The 12,504-nt window shown below is 49.4% G+C and overlaps 1 protein-coding gene across 1 annotated transcript in view; it reads left to right on the forward strand.

The window, feature by feature from the left end:
• The window catches only part of GAP43 (growth associated protein 43), a 56,656-nt gene that overhangs the window by 27,795 nt on the left and 16,357 nt on the right, over positions 1-12,504 (forward strand). Inside the window, exon 2 of the mRNA XM_069944968.1 lies at positions 251-782. Coding sequence (XP_069801069.1) covers positions 251-782 — 532 coding nt within the window. The remainder of the gene's footprint in view (positions 1-250; positions 783-12,504) is intronic.

Consider the following 12,504-nt stretch of genomic DNA (forward strand, 5'->3'; position numbering starts at 1 on the left):
AACATCATTACTCTTGTGGCGTTTAGTAAACCACCCGAGAGTGCGAGGATCGAGGAGCTCATGAATGATTCATTCCACTTTGTACCAAAATGTCGTTTATTATCATTTAACAACCGAAAAAATTCCCAGAGGCTCAAAAATGTTACATTTCTTAAATTTTTTTTTTATAGTTACGAGACTTATAACTGATTTTTCTTTTTCTTTCATTGCAAGCCCGATTCATGACATTTTCTTCTGTCTTCTCCCAAAGGTGGAGAAAAACGAGGAGGGCGACCAAAAAATCGAACAAGATGCAAACAAGCCAGAGGACAAAGCCCATAAAGCAGCCACCAAAATCCAGGCCAGCTTCCGCGGACACATAATCCGGAAAAAACTGAAGGGCGACAAGAAAGGAGATGAGAATACCGGAGAACCCGTGGAGAACCACAAAGAAGACGCAAAGGAGGATGCCGAAAAAACAGACCACGAGGTCCCAAAAACAGGGGAACCCACCAGTGATGGACCTTTGTCTGAAGACGAGAAGAAGAAGAAGAAGGCAGATAGCTCTTTGGAAGATAAAAAGCAAGAGGCGGGTTCAGAGGAAGAGGCCAAAAACACAGAAAAATCTGCCTCTGAGGAGGCAAAGGGCACAAGTGAGAACTCCTCGGGTCAGGACGCCAACCAGGCGAAGGATGAGCCCAAACAAGCCGACGTGCCTGCCACTAGTCCAGAAGCTGCCCCGGCAAAAGAGCAAGCCAAACAGGACACGGGGGACAGTAGTCAAGATGCCGACAAGAAAGGAGGTAAGGGACGATGGTTGCTAAGCAACGAGAAAATGTTTAGAACAATTTTTTTTCCCTATGGTGCCAAAAGTAACTGTGGAGTCACATGATGCATCACATGATGCCTTTAAGCCAATTCAGGAACTTTGATAAGGATCATGTGACTACATCAAGTTGTAAAAGTCACAGAATGCATCACATGATCCTTTTCACAGCTGCTGATTGGTTGTGAGGGCTCAGACCTTCCTCCATACCCTTTAGACTCCATTTTGAGGATCATCCACTAAACTTTCCAGAAGAGAATGTTTCGGGACACATTCGCACTCCCGTTGTGATCCTTCATGTGACTCCGTACAGACAGATGGACTGATGCGATGCAGCAGAGCCCAGTGTGTATATATGTAACTCGTGGAGGCTGCCATCCTCGCCAATGATGTCACGCCTCTCAGCAGGATTGGCGCTCTCCAGTCGCTCTCATCTTCTAATTAATAGCCCATTGGCTTCTCAGACATTCCTGCCAAATCAGAATTTTATTGGCCGCTCCCCAGCGTCCGCTCCTTTAGCAGTAAAACTCCGATGTCAGGAGGAAAATGAGCTTTAACGTAGACAGTGTGGAGTCATCATATGTTATAGACAATATCGATAATTGGGATTAGATGGCAGAAATTGTCTCATTCAGATCATTAAGTGAGTAGAATCACCCATTCCCATAATTCATCACATATTCCATTATCTCCTATAATATTCCCGATGTTTGGTACAGTATATGGAAAAAAATGGCAGAACCACAATGAAGGGATTGAAAGAAAATAATCGAAATACAAATACAGCTATTAAAGAAGTCTGGTGAAAAGTCTTGTATTGTCCCCTAAAGTTATACAAATCCCCAATATACACTTATTACGGGAAATGCTTATACAGTGCGTTTTTCCCTGCACTTATTACTGCATCAAGTCTTCACTTCCTGGATAACATGGTGATGTCACTTCCTGGATAACAAGGTGATGTCACTTCCTGGATAACAAGGTGATGTCACTTCCTGGATAACATGGTGATGTCACTTCCTGGATAACATGGTGATGTCACTTCCTGCATAAAAATGGTGATGTCATTTCCTGGATAACATGGTTATATCACGCCCCGACTCCCAGAGCTGTGCGGGCTGTGGCTGCTGGAGAGGATGATGGCAGAGGGATGCTCAGTTTCCCTCCAGTGCCCTGTGTCTCTCAGTGTCCCCCTACCATCATCCTCTCCAGCAGCAACATCCTGCACAGTTCTGTGAGTCGCGTCGTGACATCACCATTTTATCCAGAAAGTGACATCACCATTTAATCCAGGAAGTGACATCACCATGTTATCCAGGAAGTGACATCACCATTTTAACCAGAAAATGACATCACCATGTTATCCAGGAACTGAAGCCTTGTTGCAGTAGTAAGTGCAGGGAAAAACGCACTATATAAGCATTTACCGTAATAAGTGTATATTGGGGATTTGTATAACTTTTGGGTTGCAACACAATACTTTAATAACATTTTCGCCGGACTTCTCCTTTAAATAGATAGAAAATAGCAGTTGTGGTTGGGAAATCTACAATCAGTGGCGTAGCTATAGGGGTCACCATGGCTGCAGCGGTCACCATGGCCCCCTGGACCCCCTCACCACTTTTTGTCATTCTGCAGTTCTCCCAAATCAGCTGTGATTATGGCAGCCGATTCAGGAGAACTGCACTGAGCCTGCAGGCTGCTCTCCCTCCCTATTCAGTTGTATCGGCAATCGCTGATACAACTGAATATACTGCTTGCAGGAGGCCTCTGTTCCATCTTCTGCCTCCTGGACCTCTGCTCGGTGTAAGGAGGAGCAGAGTGATTAGCCACGCCCCATACACCGCAGCCAGACCTGAGCAGAGCAAACAGGAGTATAAAACAGCGCAAACAGGAGTATAAAACACTGTAAACAAGAGTATAAAACACTGCAAACAGGAGTATAAAACAGCAAACAGGAGCTGAGATATTGGGAGGTACAGGAAACATGGGGGAATTGCTATTTTGGTAGCTCCTATGGGGTGAGGGTGGGGACTTGGGGGGGGGGGGGGGGGGCTTTATGTTTTTTTTTTTTTTTTTTTTTTTTAATTTAATACAAAGGACAAATTGAAGGCCGTAAATTTATTTTCCTGTTTAATTGCAGCGTTTTTCTGGCAGCCTCTTCTGTTATTTTACAGCAGACGCCGATCCTTCATGAGGACGTTCATCTTGCTATTAATTGTTAACGTCCTAATATATGGAAGTGTCACGAATATTCCCTGCGCCTAATATACCTCATGGTGATTTCTTAATGTATGCCATCACTTAAGGGATAGCGGGTAAAGGGGACCCCCGCTGGCACAGCGTTTATCATAGTCGGATCGGCAGTTACGATGATACATTGTATCCAGGATGAGTGCCGATGCCTTGTCAGCAGTTTAGGTATCTTACATTGGATTCTTCTAGCCAAACTCAAATGTATTAACTTTATAATTAATAAACAGGAATAAATTATTAATTTACAGCCTGAGGGGGCACCGGTAATCATAAGTTAATTAAAAACAGTAAATGTTACGCTGCCGAGAGGGAAATATCCAAGATGGCTTCTTTATTAAAAGGGGAAATACACTTTTAAATGGGTTGTTTCATAATGCCAAGGCAGGTGTTAGGGTTGTAGGGGTAACTTATTCTACAAGGGTTGGGTGGAAGGGGACCCCTGTGGTCCCTGGATCCATAATACACCACTTGATCATCACACATGTAAAATCCTTCATCTGTTACCAGGGGCATAGCTAAAGGCGCATAGGCCCTAATGCTAAATTTTGGCTGGGGCCACCCCTGCCCCTCTAAAGATTGCAACCAGTGGCGGTCTTTGGCACCAAGCACCCCAAGCGATCGCTTGGGGCCCCCAACATCCAGGGGGGCCCCCACGCCCCGCTCTTGTGCTCAAGACCCCTGGACAGGGCCCCGCTCGCTGCTGCCATCTGAACTGTAACTATGAGCACTCGTAATGAGCGCTCATAGTTACATGCAGCAGCACTGACAGGGCGGGAGACGTTGGCTCCCTTCCTGTCAGTCACTCTTGTGGCTGCAGGAAGGGTTTTCCCTGCGGTCACAAGTGGCAGCTTTGTCCTTGTGGTGCCGGCGCTCTAGTGACATCACTGAAGCATCGGTGCCAGGACAAGGGGAGCGGCCTCTTGTGATCGCAGGGAAAACCCTTCCTGCGGCCACAAGAGTGAAGGGAAGAGGAGACGCCCAGACCCAGGTGAGTATAAGTGTTTGTTTTATTGTGTTATATACTATATGGGTGGGGGAGCACACAGGGGTCTGTTTAACTGGGGGAGCGCACATCGGGGGTCTATATAAATGGTTATGGTTATGGCTATATAACAGGGGAAGCACACAGGGGGGCTATAGACTACTGGGGCTTCACAGAGGGGTCTATATACTACTGGGGGCAGCACACAGGGCGTCTATATACTACTTGGGGCAGCAAAATGGGCTCTATATACAACTTGGAGAGCACACAGGAGGTCTATATCTAAGTGGGGGAGCACACAGGGGGGCTATATACTACTGGGGGAGCACACAGGGGTCTATATACTACTGGTGGGGAACACAGGGGTCTATATACTACTGGGGGAACATACAGGGGGTCTATATACTACTTGTGAGGCACACAGGTCGTCTATATATAACTGGGGGAGCACACAGGGGTCTGTATACTACTGGGGCAGCACACAAGGGGTCTATATAATACTGGTGGGGCACACAGGGGGTCTATGTACTACTGGGGGAACCACACAGGGGGTTTATATACTACTGGAGGAGCACACAGGGGTCTATATCCAAGTAGGGGAGCACACAGGAGGTCTATATCCAAGTGGGGGAGCACACAGGGGGGCTAAATACCCCTGAGGGAGCACACAGGGGGCCTATATAATAGTGGGGGAGCACAGAGGGGGTATATACAACTGGGGGAAGCACACAGGGGGTCTATATACAACTGGGACAGCACACAGGAGGTCTATATACTTCTGAGGGAGCACACGGGGGGCTATATATAACTGGGGGAACACACAGGGGTCTATATACTACTGGGGGCAGGACACAAGGGGTATATACTATTGGGGGCAGCACACAAGGAGTATATATTACTGGCGGTAGCGCACAAGGGGTATATACTACTGGGGGCAACACACAGCGGTCTATTGTTTTGGAACGCGTGTCGAGGGGGGGGGGCCCAGACATAACTTCGCTTGGGGTCCCAGGAATGCCAAGACCGCCCCTGATTGCAACGCTCAGCAGGGCATAATGGAGATTGCAGTTCTGCAATCTGGAGAGTCTGGGTTACAGCCCATATTATTGTGCACTGGTAATACTCACCATTCCTGGCTCCTGCTGTGCTCCTGTGCTCTGGCCTCTTCTGGTCAGGTCTGAATGATGTGTAATATGGGCAGAGCTAATCACACTGCTCTCCCAGCATTACACAGGAAGTGGCAGGATGGGGAGCACAGGGTTCCCCAACTCCTGCCTGCAATTGGCTATTCACTTGTATCAGTGCTTATACAATTGAATAGTTGGAGAGCTGCTTGCTGCAGTTCTCTAAAACCATTTTCACAGCCTATTCAGGAGAACTGCAGAGTAAGAAGCGTACTCCCCCCACTAGTCATTATAATGGAGGGCACCTCCAATGGGGTTATTGTGGAAAGGCTCATAGTTAGAAAAACATGGAAGAAGCAGAGTCCTCAGCAGCACAGAGTATTTTTTGGAAAGAAATTTGGTAATATTATGGAGGAAACAAATTGAGAATGAGAGTGGACGGACCGGTGTCCCAGCAGCACAGAGTATTTTCTGGTCTATGTCTCTGCTGTCTCTTACTCTTAGGCAGGAATTCTTCCATCTTTAAGGTGGGACGTTGCGATGCGGACAGCTCTCAGACACGGAACCCTCCGTTCAGATCTTTTGATCCTATCCGTTTCCTCATGTAAAATGGATGTCATTTATTTTTAATAGCACAAAATAATTTCGGACTAAACGTGGCATTTATAGCGATTCCTCCGAGACGCTTTACTATTTTCGTTAATGGTAAAATATGGCAGCGAAGGTGGCGGGGCTGATACCAGCGAGAGGAGCCATTAATCAGTGACAGCAAGAGTAATTAGAGTTATTTTTACATGCGCTCTCGGCGGCGCAGTCAGCGGTGACAGACTATTGTTCCAACGCAACATTGTATATTACAGAAGAAGAAGAAGATAAAGATTATAGTAGTAACAGACACCTGTCTACAGAGGGCGCTCCAGAACCAATGAAGTATAAGTTACTGTTTAAAGGGATTGACTTTTAAAACCTCCTGCCTGAGACATCATGTAACCACATCCACTACTCCTTAAGCATTAACCAAAAATAGAGCTGCCATATAGCTAGTGCCCCCAAAATATTAGTGCCACACAAGTAGCCCACAGTGCAAGATAGATGTGAACAGTGATCGCACATTAATTACTGACACAGTGCCCCAGAAAGTAATTATGTACAGATAGTGCCCCCTGGTAGTAGTTAGTGCCAGTAGTGTCCCCCAATATAACTATGCTAAGTGTAGAGTTTTCCTATTGCCCCCAATGTTACTAGTGCCCATATAGTGCCCCAAAATGACTGTGCTGAGTATGGTGGTTCCTTAGTGCCCCCAATGTTAGTAGTGCCTATATAGTGCCCCCAATGTTACTAGTTCCCATATAGTGCCCCAAAATGACTGTGCTGAGTATGGTGGTTCCTTAGTGCCCCCAATGTTAGTAGTGCCCATATAGTGCTCCAAAATTACTCTGCTGAGTATGGTGGTTCCTTAGTGCTCCCAATGTTACTAGTGCCCGTATAGTGGCCCAAAATGATTGTACTAACCATAGGGCTACCATTGTGTCTCCAATGTTACTAGTGCCCATATAGTGCATTGAAATATCTGTGCTAAGGATAGTGGTTCCTTAGTGACCACAATGTTACTAGTGACCGTATAGTGCCCCAAAATGACAGTGCTAAAAATGGTGCTTCTATAGTGTCCTCAATGTTACTAGTGCCCATATAGTGTTTCAAAATAGGTGTGTCAAAACAGAGGTCCACATAGTGCCCCCAAAATATCCGTGTCTGGCATAATGCTCCCACAGTAATAGTGCCCAATGAAATTGTTCCAAAACCAAAGTCCCCCATAGTGCATCCAACATTAATAGTGCCCACATAGTGACCCCAAAGTACCTGCCAAAGAAGAGGCTCCCTCCTCATTACACAGCAGGGTATTTGTTGGATAACGGAGATGCCTGTAATGCAGCTCTGCGCAGGGGGGTACCGATTCTCCTATGAGTGGGATATTGTCTAACAGGGTTGTTACCTACAGGTGGCACCAGAGGGACAGTGTTCTTCTTAATTTGCATATGTTTTCTTCCCATGATGCACTGCCTGTAGGTTTCCATATACCACCACTTCACTAGCACTCCAATACCTCTCCACTACCTTTCCACTATCCCACTACCTCTCCTCTACCTCTCCACTATCCCACTACCTCTCCACTACTCTATTACCTCTCCTGCACCTCCTCACTACCCCACTACCTCTCCACTACTCTATTACCTCTCCTGCACCTCCTCACTACCCCACTACCTCTCCACTACTCTATTACCTTTTCACTGCTCCACTACCTCTCCACTTTCCCACTACCTTTCCACTACCCCACTATCTCTCCACTACTCTATTACCTTTCCACTGCTCCACTACCTCTCCACTATCCCACTACCTCTCCACTACCTCTCCACTCTCCCACTACCTCTCTGCTACCTCTCCACTCTCCCACTACCTCTCCACTATCCCACTACCTCTCTGCTACCTCTCCACTCTCCCACTACCTCTCTGCTACCTCTCCACTCTCCCACTACCTCTCCGCTACCTCTCCACTAACCCACTACCTCTCTGCTACCTCTCCACTAACCCACTACCTCTCCCCTAACCCAGAGAAAGTGATAAAAAACACAGGTACAGTGACTCCAGCGCTGCTACCGTAGGACCATCACAGGATTCCGATAGTTAAGATCATAGAGGATTTATTTACAAAACAAAGCATGAGGTTAACATGTTTCGGGAAAAGACTATCCCTTCCTCAGAACCAGTAGGAAGGGATAGTCTTTTCCCGAAACATGTTAACCTCATGCTTTGTTTTGTAAATAAATCCTCTATGATCTTAACTATCGGAATCCTGTGATGGTCCTACGGTAGCAGCGCTGGAGTCACTGTACCTGTGTTTTTTATCACTTTCTCTGCATCATTCCTATACGGGCCCCCGGTGGGAGCATCCCGTCCGTTGGTACGTCTAGCTTAGCAGCTACCGGGATCTGGACATTTCTACACTTCTTAACCCTCTTTGGGTGATACGCATCAAGCCCAAGTGGCTCTTAGGTGAGTGCAACATCTCCCTACCCACTATCCCATTTATCCTAAGGTGTTACATGAGGCGCCGGTGCCTGTGTTTTTTTGCTCTCTTTCTTTTATCTCCACTAACCCACTACCTCTCTGCTACCTCTCCACTAACCCACTACCTCTCCACTAACCCACTACCTCTCTGCTACCTCTCCACTAACCCACTACCTCTCCACTAACCCACTACCTCTCCACTAACCCACTACCTCTCCACTATCCCACTACCTCTCCACTAACCCACTACCTCTCCACTAACCCACTACCTCTCCACTAACCCACTACCTCTCCACTATCCCACTACCTCTCCACTAACCCACTACCTCTCCACTAACCCACTACCTCTCCACTAACCCACTACCTCTCCACTATCCCACTACCTCTCTGCTACCTCTACACTAACCCACTACCTCTCCACTAACCCACTACCTCTCCGCTACCTCTCCACTATACCACTACCTCTCCACTAACCCACTACCTCTCCGCTACCTCTCCACTATCCCACTACGTTTCTGCTTCCTCTCCACTAACCCACTACCTCTCTGCTACCTCTCCACTATCCCACTACCTCTCTGCTACCTCTCCACTAACCCACTGCCTCTCCTCTACCTCTCCACTATCCCACTACCTCTCCGCTACCTCTCCACTATCCCACTACCTCTCCACTATCCCACTACCTCCCCACTATCCCACTACCTCTCCACTGTCCCACTCCCCGCTACCTCTCCACTATCCCACTACCTCTCCACTATCCCACTACCTCTCCACTAACCCACTACCTCTCTGCTACCTCTCCACTAACCCACTACCTCTCCACTAACCCACTACCTCTCTGATACCTTTCCACTAACCCACTGCCTCTCCGCTACCTCTCCACTATCCCACTACCTCTCCGCTACCTCTCCACTATCCCACTACCTCTCCAGTATCCTACTACCTCTCTACTATCCCACTCTCCGCTACCTCCCCACTATCCCACTACCTTTCTGCTACCTCTCCACTAACCCACTACCTCTCCACTATCCCACTACCTCTCTGCTACCTCTCCACTAACCCACTACCTCTTTACTAACCCACTACCTGTCCACTAACCCACTACCTCTCCACTATCCCACTACCTCTCCACTATCCCACTACCTCTCCACTAACCCACTTCCTCTCCACTCTCACTACCTCTCTGCTACCTCTCCACTATCCCACTACCTCTCCGCTACCTCTCCACTATCCCACTACCTCTCCACTATCCCACTACCTCTCCACTATCCCACTTCCTCTCCACTACCTCTCCCCTGTCCCACTTCCCACTACCTCTCCACTATCCCACTACCTCTCCACTAACCCACTACCTCTCCACTAACCCACTACCTCTCTGCTACCTCTCCACTAACCCACTACCTCTCCACTAACCCACTACCTCTCTGCTACCTCTCCACTAAGCCACTGCCTCTCCGCTACCTCTCCACTATCCCACTACCTCTCTGCTACCTCTCCACTATCCCACTACCTCTCCAGTATCCTACTACCTCTCTACTATCCCACTCTCCGCTACCTCCCCACTATCCCACTACCTTTCTGCTACCTCTCCACTAACCCACTACCTCTTTACTAACCCACTACCTCTCCACTAACCCACTACCTCTCCACTATCCCACTACCTCTCCACTATCCCACTACCTCTCCACTAACCCACTTCCTCTCCACTATCTCACTACCTCTCTGCTACCTCTCCACTAACCCACTACCTCTCCGCTACCTCTCCACTATACCACTACCTCTTCACTATACCACTACCTCTTCACTAATATACCACTACCTCTCCGCTACCTCTCCACTCTGCTACCTCTCCACTAACCCAGTACCTCTCTGCTACCTCTCCACTATCCCACTACCTCTCTGCTACCTCTCCACTATCCCACTACCTCTCCACTAACCCACTACCTCTCTGCTACCTCTCCACTATCCCACTACCTCTCTGCTACCTCTCCACTAACCCACTGCCTCTCCGCTACCTCTCCACTATCCCACTACCTCTCCGCTACCTCTCCACTCTCCCACTACCTCTCCACTATCCCACTACCTCTCCGCTACCTCTCCACTATCCCACTACCTCTCCACTATCCCACTCTCCGCTACCTCCCCACTATCGCACTACCTCTCCACTATCCCACTCTCCGCTACCTCCCCACTATCCCACTACCTCTCCACTGTCCCACTCCCCGCTACCTCTCCACTATCCCACTACCTCTCCAATACCTCTCCACTATCCCACTACCTCTCCACTATCCCACTACCTCTCCACTATCCCACTCTCCGCTACCTCCCCACTATCCCACTACCTCTCCACTATCCCACTCCCCGCTACCTCTCCACTATCCCACTCCCCGCTACCTCTCCACTATCCCTCTCCCTGCTACCTCTCCACTATTTCACTCTCCGCTACCTCCCTACTATCCCACTACGTTTTCACTATCCCACTCTCCGCTACCTCTCAACTATCCCACTATCTCTCCACTATCCCACTCCCCGGTACCTCTCCACTATCCCCCTACCTCTCCACTATCCCACTCCCCGCTACCTCTCCACTATCCCCCTACCTCTCCACTATCCCACTACCTCTCCACTATCCCACTACCTCTCCACTATCCCACTAACTCTCCACTATCCCACTCCCCGCTACCTCTCCACTATCCCTCTCCCTGCTACCTCTCCACTATTTTACTCTCCGCTACCTCCCTACTATCCCACTACCTTTTCACTATCCCACTCCCCGCTACCTCTTCACTATCCCACTACCTCTCCACTATCCCACTCTCCGCTACCTCTCCACTATCCCACTCCCCGCTACCTCTCCACTACCCCACTCCCCGCTACCTCTCCACTATCCCACTCCCCGCTACCTCTCCACTATCCCACTCCCCGCTACCTCTCCACTATCCCACTCCCCACTACCTCTCCACTACCCTACTCCCCGCTACCTCTCCACTATCCCACTCCCCGCTACCTCTCCACTATCCCACTATCTCTCCACTATCCCACTCCCCACTACCTCTCCGCTACCTCTCCACTATCCCACTACCTCTCCACTATCCCACTCTCCGCTACCTCCCCACTATCCCACTACCTCTCCACTATCCCACTCTCCGCTACCTCCCCACTATCCCACTACCTCTCCACTGTCCCACTCCCCGCTACCTCTCCACTATCCCACTACCTCTCCAATACCTCTCCACTATCCCACTACCTCTCCACTATCCCACTACCTCTCCACTATCCCACTCTCCGCTACCTCCCCACTATCCCACTACCTCTCCACTATCCCACTCCCCGCTACCTCTCCACTATCCCACTCCCCGCTACCTCTCCACTATCCCTCTCCCTGCTACCTCTCCACTATTTCACTCTCCGCTACCTCCCTACTATCCCACTACGTTTTCACTATCCCACTCTCCGCTACCTCTCAACTATCCCACTATCTCTCCACTATCCCACTCCCCGGTACCTCTCCACTATCCCCCTACCTCTCCACTATCCCACTCCCCGCTACCTCTCCACTATCCCCCTACCTCTCCACTATCCCACTACCTCTCCACTATCCCACTACCTCTCCACTATCCCACTAACTCTCCACTATCCCACTCCCCGCTACCTCTCCACTATCCCTCTCCCTGCTACCTCTCCACTATTTTACTCTCCGCTACCTCCCTACTATCCCACTACCTTTTCACTATCCCACTCCCCGCTACCTCTTCACTATCCCACTACCTCTCCACTATCCCACTCTCCGCTACCTCTCCACTATCCCACTCCCCGCTACCTCTCCACTACCCCACTCCCCGCTACCTCTCCATTATCCCACTCCCCGCTACCTCTCCACTATCCCACTCCCCGCTACCTCTCCACTATCCCACTCCCCACTACCTCTCCACTACCCTACTCCCCGCTACCTCTCCACTATCCCACTCCCCGCTACCTCTCCACTACCCCACTCCCCGCTACCTCTCCACTATCCCACTCTCTGCTACCTCTGTCTCTTCCCCTTCGCTTTTCTAATCTGTCACATATAGCAGGAGCCTGTTTTGTTGTGCGGCCCTTTTCACTTCCACAACCAAGGTGAGTGCCGGCCTCCAGGAAGCAGTCAGTGGATGTAGTGTTTGGAGGGGGCGGGGTCACAGCCAGCATTTCTGCAAGGGATGATATATAATTCCTTGCATCCGCCCACTTTCTGTGACACGCAGAAACATGTGCGGCCACCATGTTAGCAAATTGTA

This window comes from Dendropsophus ebraccatus, chromosome 11 (genome assembly GCF_027789765.1).
Source record: "Dendropsophus ebraccatus isolate aDenEbr1 chromosome 11, aDenEbr1.pat, whole genome shotgun sequence".
NCBI classification, from domain to species: domain Eukaryota; kingdom Metazoa; phylum Chordata; class Amphibia; order Anura; family Hylidae; genus Dendropsophus; species Dendropsophus ebraccatus.